The sequence below is a fragment of the Alosa alosa genome, chromosome 5, assembly GCF_017589495.1.
Source record: "Alosa alosa isolate M-15738 ecotype Scorff River chromosome 5, AALO_Geno_1.1, whole genome shotgun sequence".
Classification (NCBI taxonomy): Eukaryota; Metazoa; Chordata; class Actinopteri; order Clupeiformes; family Clupeidae; genus Alosa; species Alosa alosa.
Window position 1 is genome coordinate 23,178,311 of NC_063193.1, and position 13,212 is coordinate 23,191,522.

General features: G+C 42.0%; 1 protein-coding gene across 1 annotated transcript in view; it reads right to left on the minus strand.

Moving 5' to 3' along the window:
* The window catches only part of mthfd2l (methylenetetrahydrofolate dehydrogenase (NADP+ dependent) 2 like), a 38,176-nt gene extending 28,734 nt beyond the window's left edge, over nt 1-9,442 (minus strand). The window contains exons 1-4 of the mRNA XM_048243453.1: nt 7,564-9,442; nt 6,023-6,207; nt 5,779-5,901; nt 5,352-5,504 (exon numbers count right to left, since the gene is read on the minus strand). Of these exons, the coding sequence (XP_048099410.1) occupies nt 5,352-5,504; nt 5,779-5,901; nt 6,023-6,207; nt 7,564-7,694 (592 nt within the window). The 5' untranslated portion in view covers nt 7,695-9,442. The remainder of the gene's footprint in view (nt 1-5,351; nt 5,505-5,778; nt 5,902-6,022; nt 6,208-7,563) is intronic.
* Nucleotides 9,443-13,212: the final 3,770 nt, after the last annotated feature.

A 13,212-nucleotide genomic window follows, 5' to 3' on the forward strand; every position in this document is an offset into this window, starting at 1 on the left:
AATAGGGCATAGGTCACTCTGAAAGTAATCTCCAACAAAATTATTCTTCATGTTGTTATTGTTATAGTTTTTGTGTGGACTTGTGGCACCCCCAGCTTTGCAAATGGTTGGCTGTGTATGGGTAGCCTTTGTAAAACTCTTGCTGGAGATGGCCTCTTGCTTTACCATTTCCCTCTTATAGGTGTAGAGTATGGAGAGCTATCCATTCCTTCCACATTGTGTCTTTTGTGTAGTTCACACACAATTGTTGTTCAAACTTTGGAAACTGAAATCTTTATTTTTTGGAAACCTAAATGAGTGTCAGACCTCCTTTTTATGTTGCAGTGTCACCATACCTTCCTCCCAGTCTTTTTTGCATTTGTTCCTGCTCTTGTTTTAAACACAAATTGAAAACTTAATAAAAAATCTATTAAAAAACCAAACATGTATCAGTCATCCTTTTCATGCTGTAGTCTCACCAGCCGGCTGAAATATAAGTTATAAGTATTTTGTTGAAACAGTTTATTGCTTATTGAGTTACAAGTGTGTTATTGAAACAGTGGGTGTCTTATCTTGCAGTATTGATCAAACCTTTCACATTTAAGTTGTTGTTGATTCTTATTTAGCCTATGTGTTTTTGACATGTTTATGGCTAGTCTTAAAATGTTAGCAAGGCTGTGTGGTGGCCACCTTTATGCTATTTCTTTAAAAGATCTTAACAGATTTAATGCATTGATCAAACTTTTAAAATTTAAGCTGTTAGGCTACTGAATGCTATTCATATATTTATATATTTGATAGACGTTTATTGCTAGTCTTACAATAATCAAAGTTGTGTGGTAGATTTGGGGGGGGCACCTTCATCTTCATCTCACCAAACGAACTGAAAAGGACACTGGATCTAATGTCCACACACAAAAAGGATACAAAATGCATAGCCTACGTTTTGACAATGTAAGTAAAGTAAATGTAGCGTGATAAAGGCAAATGTAGGAATCCAATAACAGCTTATGTCCAGCAACGAAACAAACGTTCAATGTTAGAACTACCAAAGAACATGTTTTAGATTGATGTTGAAGGTGCCACCACCCCCCCCCCCAAATCTACCACACAACTTTGATTATTGTAAGACCAATTATACTCGCAATATGTAATTGACACTATAATGTAAGCATGCTAACACGTAATAACACTCGTTTTTGGCTTTTGTAATGTTTCCCGTTCAATAACGCACTCGCTGCTGTCTATCCCATTGAAATAACACTGCACGCAAAGAGCTGTTTGGAACTGTTGAAGCGTACGTGAACCACGTGACCGCGTACGTGAACCACGTGTCGGCGACTTCAAAGAGTGTCGCAACCAGAGCCCGTCTACGGAGAGCCTGGCCACTCCGTATTAAGTCCCATTGTACCGAATTTTGGTTGCAGTTCCACCAGAGTTCCACTGGGGGCGATCGCCATGAGTGCAGAATGAATGGGAGTCAATGGAGCTAGACGGCTAAATTTGTCTCTTTCACCTGATTGTCGTTGACAAATCTCAGATTTGATTGTAGTTTGTATAACTTCAACATGGGTTATAGGTCAAAAGTTGAATGAACGAGTACTTATGTCCTTTTGATTTCTTACAGGTTGGGTCGTTGTTGCCCATAACACGCTAGTATTGTGCTAATGAATGACGTCATTGACACGTTTGAAAGGCTCTTTAGAACAATTAAGTGACTTTAAAAAATATAATACTCAACCAAGTGTATTTTCTTTGCCTCCCCTTTCGAATACAATATTCCAATTACTTGAAAAAAAATTATATCCCGAGAAAAGTGGATTTTGATGGGTACAGCTCCATAGACCTCCATGCATTCTGCACTCGTGGACGCGCGCCCTCATGTGGAACCACAGAAGGAACTGCAACCAGTTCAGAAACCGGAAGTTTTCCGTGAGTGGCAGTTGTCCCCTTATTAGACATTCTCTGGTCGCAACTCTCTTTTTCTATGGCTCTGGATCTAGCAATGTGCTGTCATGTGCCCAGTGCCACGCCCATAACCTTATTTGGGCAACTTTCTGTCTTTGTTCTTTTCCCTCCATTTTGTCTGTTCACCTGTCCCTTATTGTGTCAATCAGTTGGGTATTTAAACCCTGCCTTTTTAGTTTAGTTTGTCGGATCGTCACAGTTTATGCGGCTTGTTGCCTGACTTACTTTGTGAGTAAAAGACTAACTTTTCTACCAGTTCTGGACCCTGCCTGTTTTGACCAAGCCTTCTGCCTGTCGTTTTGGATTGTTTGCCTGGACCTGTCTGCCTGCCTGCTTGTGAACTCTGCCTGTCTCTGACCAAGTCCTCTGCCTGCCCTGTCTGGATTGTTTGCCTGTACCTGACTGCCTGTCTGCCTATGAACTCTGCCCGTTCCTGGACTGTGTTTTTGCCTGCCGGTTGATTTAGTGCTAATAAATTTGTTGCTAATAAATTTGCGAGTTTGACTGGATCTGCTCTTGATTCCCAATCTATGTTCTGACAGGTTTAGTGGAATCCTGGTGTTGCATACATGGTCTCGCGTGCAATCAGATTCCTTCAGATGCGCAGACTGTCAAAATACTGATGTGCTGTTTGATGCTGCGCTCCTTGCTCTTAACCCTTAGAACCCTAGACTCTTTTAAGGGCATTTTCACTACCTTTAGTTCGAAGCATTTATCCTGGTCATTGTAAGTGCCACACACATATACTGTAGCTATATATTGTTTTGTTTTTTCTGCCATTAACACATTCCATGTATTAATACTTGCATTGATTTAATTTTGATTTTTAAATAATAAAAATACAAAAGGCGTAATATAAAAATTATTATATTTTGACTGCAAGCTGCCAGCTGGACATGACGTTCATGTATGTATAGGCCAGACTGTCCTGAATCTGGTAATATAAGAACCATGGTGGCTGAGCAATTTACAGACATAATGTCTTAAAAATAAAATGCCATTTTTGTTTTTAATTTAGCTTTCTGCGCTCCATATCTGTGACACGTGTTGTCTGTGTGTGCACTCATGATTCTCAACAACTTTTTACTGCATTGCCATGAACAAAGTAAAGGCAAAAAAGGTGTTTCTTTGTCAAACAAATTGGGATGCAATGTGAGCCTTGAATTGGATGCCATGTAGGAATTTGCTAGGATTTCAAAACCGGTTTATGAACATGCTTTGCCATAGAGAAACACGTGCGTTGAATTATGGACATGCTTTGCCACAAAAGCACAGAAAAATATGGGCTAAGTTGAGCTATATTAAGTTATTATTTTGCTGTCACTTAATCTGTTTTATAACCCAGAAGGATGTACTTGGTATCAAATGATAGCTCTGTGTCTCCTCTGACATCTATCCGATCACGGGTTCGGGAGTAATTCAAACGAGAGTAATGGGTGTGCAGCGTTGGTTTTTGTGCATGACGTTATTATTTTGCGGTCACTTCGTCTGTTTTTATAACCCAGAAGGATCGATATACTTGGTACCAATGGATAGCGCTGTGTCTCCTATTTCATCTGACGAGAGTAATGGGTGCGCAGGTGAACGCAGAGAAGTATAGACTGTAAATACGATGCAATTCGACGCAATAAAGGTTTCCTCTCGCTGCGATGAACAATCCGGAGCAATGTGACAGAGAAGAAAGGGTGTGTTTTTTGACGCACTTTGCTAGCCTGACGAGCCAGACCCACATTAAAATGTAGGGTCTGGGCACTCACCATTCGCAGTGCTCAGTCCGAGGTGCGGGATAATCAGTGTCTCTTTCAAATTCCCTCTGCACACAATAGGACAGCGGCAGCGCTATGAGTCCCATGCGTTTCCCACCAGCAGAGCTAGTTGGCTAGTTCAAACGTTTGCCAACTTAATAAAAGCTTAACTCGTGTCACACTGTTCGCCAACAGCAACATCCATCTTATTTGTTTTCAAGTAGCAGGGAATTCAAGCCAAAGTTGCAACTCTGCCATCAATCATTATGTTAAGCCCACCTAATGACTCTATACACGATTTCATTTGAGTTTCGATTACTGGAGCTCACAAGCCAACGGAGAGTTGCTAGAGGCAGCAAATGTAAATGTTCTAGGCTAGCACTTTGCGTCAATCGGGTTCTAAGGGTTAAAGAGAATGACAGATGTCACTCTCATTGGTTTAATGGATGTTACGCCCAAAAACACACCCATGACTGATTAAGAAACATATGAACAACCATGTTGAACAATGCACCTGGGGCCGTATTCACAAAGAATTTTAAGGCTAAGTAGCTCCTAACTGGCGAAATTAGGAGCAACTCCTAAACATAATGGGCGTGTCACTCCTAACTTTAGGACTTCTATTTTTTTTCCACTTCAGTTTAAAAGAAGTCGAGAGGACTCCTAACTCACTAAGACCTATTCACAAACCCTTTTTGTGGCATTTCACGTCGTGATGTTTTGAAATGCGTATGCGGCTACAGCTTCCAATCGCGAGGGAACAATTTTGCATTGTAGGCATAAAAGGGATGCAATAATGCCACCAACATCAACCAAAACTACTCATCGTCAAAATGTAAATTAAATGTAACGTTTCATTGTGAATCAAATTAAAATGTTCTCCTCTTTGCAAACGTAGGCATAGGCTATGGTGAGGTTAATTTAATAATGTTGCAAAGATACTGCATCAATCCGCATGTTTCATTAGGCTGTTTTGTTTTGCCTTACTCTTTATTCATTTAGGCTAGGACTTTTTTATTCGGTTCAGCTTATTCATCATCTTCCGTCCTTCGCACTACTTCGCACTCATTCTCAGACCTGACACCTGTCACTCATCATCGTAAGGGAGGTGTTTGGAATCATTCCCGCATGTCAACCATAGCAACGAAGACTCACTCTTAGTTTAGGAGTTGTCATTTTTCCTTACTAAGAGTAGGTCTGAAAGGCTTTGTGAATAACTTTTAAGAGAAAACTCCTAGCTAAAATCTTTTAGTGCGATTTAGAAGTACTCCTAGTGGTAAGATAAAAGGCTTTGTGAATACGGCCCCTGGTGTCTGGCGAACTTATTACGGCGTTAAGATAACAATTTTGGACTGTCCACACCCTAAACGCATTTAAACCATCCGCTTCAGACCGTGCGTTTCAGATCGTTAAAATAGGGCCCCAAGACTTATCTAGCTTTTGGCCACTCCTAAAGGTCACGTACACACACAACCGTCATCAATATCATAAGGGCATGAGACAGATTGAATTAAAATAGTTGACAATGATAACTATTTGGGAGGCTTAATGCTTTTGGTTGCAACAAATTATAAGGGTTATCTACTTAGAGTGGCAATGTGTTTTTGAATAGCATCATTCCACTCCTCTTAGTGTGTCTTTTGTGTGTACATGTGGTACCTGTGCGTTTGATGATCTCCCACACAGCTGCGGGTGTTGCCGGAACCATTGTTCTTTGATCCAGCACAAGCTTCCCAATGTTCACAATGTGAAACCCGTCAACATCCTTCTCTGGGGCAATGGCGTTGCACACAGCCCTCTCATTAATGTGCCCTACACACATGCACAGACATAGCCCTCTCGTTATTGTGCTACTCTCACACCTTCAAAACTACTCATTGCAGGGTCTTCCACATACACACCCAAGTATTATGAAGACAAAGAAAGTATTATGAAGACACTGACGACACAGAAAGATGATAATTTTGTCATCATTTGTATTATCTACACTTAAAATATGGATAATATACCATGTCACACACAGTGTTCATGTGTTGTCTGTGTGTGTGTGTGTGTGTGTGTGAGAGAGAGAGAGAGAGAGAGAAACCTGGTAGTGGCAGCTGCACCAGTAGGCCACTGACTCTCCAGTCTCTGTTCATCTGATCGATCAAATCCAGCAGCTCTGCCTGACTCACACCAGCAGGTCGCAGCAGAGCACTGCTGGAGATGCCTGCAAAGGGAAGTAGAAAACGACAGCGAGAACAGATGGGCATGTTTGGGTGAGTACCATGTGTGTGTGTGTGTGTGTGTGTGTGTGTGTGCACGTGTGTTTATTTGTATCTGGGCGTTACCTAGCAATGAGGCAGCTCTGGTCTTGTTTCTGACGTACACTCTGCTCGCTGGATCATCTCCTACCAGGATCACGGCCAGGTGAGGTCGTCTGTTTCCTTGAGCCACTAACTGTTCCACACTGGCCTGTATCTCTTTATGGATCTGCCGGGCAATTGCTGTGCCAGACAGAACTGCAGCAGGATAACTACAAATCCACACACAGAAATACATGCCAGAATAAACATAATATATGTTAGCCTGGCATAGCCAGACCTTAATTCTTATGAGAGTTCGGTAACACGCCATTTGGATTTTATTATGGGGTGTGTTTCAACCCAGCCCAAATTTACCCTGCCCACAAAGTTTTAATATGTCAAATACCTCAATCATCTTTTAAAGTTAATGCCCTGTCAATATCTTGTATAACAGACACGATAGCGGAATCTAAACATCTCGCTTCTCCAGCGGCAGGCTGGCAAAGATCCACAAAAACGTTGTATAAAGTCCACCCAAACAATTTGATTGGCCTAAAACACATCTTAACCTCAATGGACCATCTCAAGACTGAATGTCCCTCTCTCAAATTTTGTGGTGCGGTAAATTCAGGCTGGCTTACAGGCTGGACATAGGCTATGTGGGAAAATGGCATTTATTTAGGTCACTCTCTGCGCTGCCCTCTCATACCTGTAAACACACAGTTTTGTACCAGTACCTCTTATTTCTCTTCTCTTTCTGTTCTCTGTATACTCTACTGTTGTGTTAACATGTGTAATACAGGTTTGGAAATTGATTAATACAACATACATTATTTTTTTTATGTTAGACAATCTGTGTAATGGACAACCTAAAAGAATAAAGCTCTGTCACTGTCAACCACTCTTTTGTAGTCTCATAGGCTATACCTTGGCCGGGGTGAATTAAGCCAAGCCTAGTTTACTCAAGGAGGAGTTAATTTAGAACCTGGCAAAGCCTCAATCTGTCTACACCACTGTAGGCTATGGTCAAAACAGTCATGTAATGTCCTGTTCAATATTTTACAGCGTTAATTGGATAACACCAGAGCCCGTCTTCCTATTAGACATTCTCTGATAACACTTGACTGATGGGTTAACACTGTAGTCACTTGCTCTTGTGCTTAGGCTACGTCGTTTACGTTATGGCATCAATGAATGAAAGGACGGTGCCCGCATAATATATATAATGTAATGGGTGCCCGGTCCTCAAACATAAAAAATGAAAGAACTTTAGGGCCAGCAACGTGCTAACCAACGGGCTAACTAGATATTTTACCATAGCGTAAATTGTAAGTGTAGGCTAATATCCGTTTTGTTTGTGTTCTGTTCAAACGGGCAATTAAGTGCAATAGCCTAGTCTATAGCTTACGCCTATCTCGCGAAAAGCAAACGACAGTCGAAAGATCGCTTTAAACAGTCTCCATAATTTAATTAACATTTCCATTCATGTGCTCAACTCAGATTATTTTCATATAATCTGTACTACCCATTAAACCCCGCATGGAGGCACTCTGGTATTCCCTCGCATGGTTGAAGCGATGATTTACCTTGTAGCCACCGAGCAGCTGAACTCACGCCTGTCCGCAATATTCCACGTCATCTGCAATTTGGTGCGATAACAAAATTGAAAGAGACCGCGAATTTTCAGTGGACTGCAATATGTGGCAGGGATGGCCATGATGTGCCATTTCAACAACCGGCATCTGTGTCTGACTAGCAGCCTAACCTTTCCCCACAGCCTATCCTTCTTCCATTTGCCGTAGGCCTACTTTTGCAGCACTATGCCCAAAATGACCACCAGGGTGCGCATCAGCCAGGCAATAATTTACGTCAGCCATGTTGGTAGGGTCTTCATGGAAAGAGTCTCAAGCCATGCCCATGTTTTTGTTGCTACAAAAATAGCCTAACAATGTTTAACATATGCATATCATGTATACATTAAAAGATAGCCCTTGTGCAGTCATTTTGAACTCTCAGGTGAGTTTTGCAGTGAAGGCTTGTGATTGGTAATAACATTATTTTACCCTTTTTTTTTCACCTTACATTCACAAGTCATATCAAAAAGTAGGCCTAAAACTTAATCCTGTTCATCATAAACAATGAACTCTTTTTCCTTGTCTACAGTTTGAATTTGAATTTCCACAATACTTGTTCTAGTTCTGTGAGCTGTCACATTGATTGTGTGCCTGTGTCATCAGCTCAGTTATATCATTAATGTTGCATTAAGAGCAATTCTTATCATGGGGAGGATTTCCAATGGTAGGCCTTTATCATGAACAATACCATATAGTACATGCTAAGTGGTGGCTACTGCTGTTATAGCCTACTCAGAAATGTTAAGCAGTATGAAGTGGGTCCCACCAATATGGCTTTCAAACATTCTCTGCAATTTATGCAACTACTATTGGTAGCAAGTGCAACATGCTCAGGTTATCTTTTTGTTAGCTGGTTGGACAAAGCTTAACCACTGTCAAGTTTTGTCACGACAGTGCTTCAACTCGCTAAATCAACCCAGATTTTCCCCAGTGGATTATGAGTACATTATAGCAACACAAAGTAGTAATTTTACCTTCAGATAATGGCTTCAAATTCACTTTGAATTGAAAGTGTTAGTATTGCAATATATCTCGTTGTCATGGGCAGGAGCATGATCCTTTTTGTTGGTTTTAGACGAGTTAGGCACCACCTAAATGGTACCCAGTCTGTTCAAATTGATGAAAAGGGGAATTCCTACATTGTGTTAAAAGGAGCGGTGTTGGACTTTGTTGGCACCAGATGACCAACTGCAAATATGGAGAGGTATAGCCACCTACACTACAGAAAAACAAACAATGATAATAGAAAATATAGTTCAGACTAAAAGCAATACAGTTGCAGCAGCAGCCAAAGTTAGAAAGGAAAACTTGGCAACAAAATAATGAACTGCATGTATGTATTCTAAGATACCCACCATCCCCACACAATGGGCCCGAGTTTGAGTGTGATATCTCCCGGCGGAAAGCTATGTTAAGAAATGGACTCTGAAATGGGCGACATCTCTCTGGTGAAGTGAATTTCAACAAACCAATCACATGCAACCACCGTTAAATTCTGATCTATCTATCGGCAAATAAATGCCAACACCCCTTTATCCTAAGAATGGAAATCCCTGTGCCAATAAATAAATGATTTATTATAAATCAATAAAAAAGTAATTATAGATTCATTATACATTATAGATTGCCAGAAGCCTTGCTGCAAATGTACAAGAATTTAAAAGGTTTTATAGAAGGTATGTTAAACCAGATATTATATGCTTTCCGAATCTGCGGTGGATATTGCGTTAGTTACAAAAACAATAGCAAAATGTAGTTGGGAAGTATTAAGGGAAAGCACTATAGGTAATGATATTAATTCATACTAGCCTAGAAATTTGCTCAGCCTGTACGTCTAGTATCAAACCATAGGGATTTCTATTGGCTGACGCTGTGGACTTCATCCAATCACAGCGCTCTATTTTGTTAGAGAGTCTTAAGGCGGGCTTAACAGGATAACGACAGTCCTGTGACGGTGAACAACAAGGAAGGTGGCTATGGCTAACGAAGAGCGGTTGTTTGAATCGGGCGCTGCGCCAACTTTGGAGGAGTTGGACTTGTGCTTTTCTTTGAAAGTTGAGCAACACAATGCACTTAAGTAATTCCTTTCGAAGAAGGATGTATTTGCCGTTTTGCTGACCGGATACGGATATGGTCGTAGCGCTGGCCTATTGCATGCCTAGGCAGTTTGAAAGACAATTCTCTGCCCGCCCCTTGGATTAAGCGAGGTGAATGGTTCGATTCCAGACTATACATTTCAATGATATAGGATGGCCCCGCCAGGCTAAATTCATACAGGAATGGAACTGAAAATGATATTAGGGAGGAAGGATGGATTTAGAAAAAGCTGATTGGGACAAATTTAGAGAAATCAGCGAGGGTCGCCAGGGAGAATGATCAAATTGTTAATGATAGCAGCAACGGAGGCTAGTCCAAAAATTAAAGCCAAGAATTGAAATGTGCCATGGTGGATAAATGGATTGTAATGAAGCAATAAGTAACAGAAACAGGCATTTTGGAAAAGATTTTATGATTCCATTGTACAACCAGGAAACCCAGGGCACAGCCCTGGGGTAGTGCAGAGCACTTCATCACCCGTAGTGAAGTCCAACACCATTCGCAGCTCGGTGAGATAAGTGAAGATCACTGAAGCGTCCGGGCATTAGAAGACATCCCTAGCATAGACATGGAGCAGGGGTGCAGTGTTAAGTGCCCTTCACAACTGCCCCACACACACATACAGTACACTTTGACAGCTAGAGAATCTGATTTGTCTGCAGGGTGGTCCTACTGCTGCTCGATGGGCCCTGTGGGGCGAGGTGGGCGGCTACTGCAGGGCAGGGAGGAGCCAGTCTGTGGCACAGAGCAATGAGGGCAGCCGTGGCCTACTGGTTAGCATTTCAGACTTGTTACCGGAGGGTTGCCAGTTTGAACCCCGACCAGTAAGCACGGCTGAAGTGCCCTTGAGCAAGGCACCTAACCCCTCACTGCTCCCCAGGCGCCGCTGTTGTTGCAGGCAGCTCACTGTGCCGGGATTAGTGTGTGCTTCACCTCACTGTGTGCTGAGCGTGTTTCACTAATTCATGGATTGGGATAAATGCAGAGACCAAATTTCCCTCACGGGATCAAAAGAGTATATATACTTATACTACTGTATACTTATACTATGAGAAGGCTGAGCAGCTCTGAAGCAGCACCAGCGCCAAGAGCACCAGATTTCCAGCGTAAAGTCCAGGATCGCAGGCAATGTTCGGTCATACTTAGTGGGGCGAACCATCCATCCTGGTCTCAGCCACTGGTGGTGGTGCCGGCCTGGGGATGTGGCTCAACACGCCGTGGGGCTCCCGGAGGAAGTGTGAGTCAGCTTGGGGGCTGTCGTCGGTGCTGGGGTCAGTAGTCTGGGGCACTTCTTCTACCTGGGAGGTGAGGAGGTGAGCAGTGACATCACTTCATCGCCAAGTCCGAACAGGTCCACTGGCAGCTCACCGCTCTCAGCACCCCAGGCATGTGCACGGATGAGGAGTGGGAGGAATCCTTGTTATGAGCAGTTCTGCGCACCAAAGAGACCGTCTCTGTGGCGATCTGCGAGCTAAGTGCAGCGTCTGGAGTTCCATCTCAGCGCAGTGGGGTGTGCTCGGCATCCAGGCAAGCTACACACCCGTCATGCCCACCTGATTGGAGGGTAACCCGGTCACATGGAGGTGGTGTCTCTGCCATAGTCTGCTGCCATGTCAGATATTTGGAAATAATTGCTGCTTTTAAGCGCTTTTAAGGCTGCATTGTAGGCTGGATCTAGCCTTGGACAAGACTTCTTGACTTCGGTCTCGCTGAGACGGCTCGTTAAAAGGGGTCTCTTAAGTCTGGCCCACTGGTCAGATTGAAACTCGCAGGCAGGTTGGAGGCTTGTTCATTCGTTGTTCGAGAGTCACCGAAGAATGAAAAAGAGCACTGATGTATTGTGGTGTGCCCTTATATAACATAATGGCCACAGAAAAAATCCTGAGATGGATGATTGGAGATTGGTTAAAATCAATAACATCATGCAGGGATGGCTTCCCATTGGTTAATGAGTGAACTAAAAAAAAAAAAGAGTGAACTCAACTGAGAGAGAACTAGTCATTTTTATGAATTTCAATTCTGATCTGAAAATGTAGGAATAGGCCTACCATTCCCTCCTTTCAAAGTTAGGGTAAATGTTTTCAGGCGATAGACTTGCACTTCTTACAAGGTAAATCTGAATGAAGTTACTGTGGATACATGAAGGCAATGGCGAGTCAGGTATAACTAACAAAACATACAGACTTACAGAGTATTTTAGTCTTTGCAAGTTTGTATTAAAGCTGCATTTGGCAAGATGTTTTTGATCATATTTACTGAAACCGTCACTATGCTCCGACAGAACAACATAAATCAGCCGGTTTTAGAAAAAAAACCCACACTTCTACCTCCACCTAGAGGCTGTTATTTGTTTTGCAAAAATCCACAGCTCCCGGTTCTTCTGGTCCAATCAGAGCAGGGCTGCGTGAGATCTGACTGTCAATCACAGTCTGGTGCACACTGACGAGCACAAACTCGACTCGACTCGGTGGTAGTGGGGGAGGGGCATGAGAGTTGTAAACATTAAAATTTTGGGCTAAGTCTCCTCAATCTGTCAGACTTGCCAACTGCAGCTTTAACCTCCATGGTTACCACTCTGTTAAAAATAAGTCTATTTGGAAACAAACTACACGGAAATGAAACATCCAAACAAGACTGAGCATCCAAACTGGATGGGATCCAGGAGAAGTTGTTTATTGAATAGTCTCAAGTCTTCAGAGAAGTAAGACATGTCTTTAACATTTCACACCTTACATTTCAGTAAACATGTTTTACATGTATAAAAGCATCTAAAGCAGGTTGTTATCATCTACATACTTTCCCACATCCTTCTAACTTGTCTACAAAGACGGGCCTTGAGAAACTGACTGAAACAGACTTTGGAGTGTTCATGGGAATACAGGTTATTTAAAGGGACACCAGGCAAGCCTGATGCTTTTTCTCTACGAAGCTCCCCCTAGCGTCTGTATGTGTCGATATGTGTGCGAGCCCTCGTTACACTACTATTGTATTACTTTTGAGTTACTTTCACCAAAATACCTAGAAATATGAATTTGGAATTCTAAATGCAGTTTATTATGCTCAATGCAGCTCATTGCACTTCTAATGGAGGGCGATGTGGTATAACATAATGACTGAGCTAGGCTTAAGGCTAACAACAGTAGAATGCAATAGGCACAGTGATGGCTCATGATGCAATACAAGGAACAATCATAGCCAGAATTTTGTTAAAAGCAGACCAAAGGTCAAAGTCTGGTCAATTGTGATAGAAATGCTGTAACTTTAGGCTTAGGCCTACTCATTAAAATTAACAGAGAGCCCACTACCTGTATATTGCAACCCAATGTCAATGACATGTCAAGATTTCTGAAACATGTAATATGTATTTCAAATACAAAATAGTATTTTGTCATTTTTATTTTATTGGGTTGAAGGAAATGGCTCTGTATTTTGTATCAAAATACTTTATTGGTGTGTATTTTTGTATTTTAAAAATACTGCAAAATACTATATGTGAAAAACACT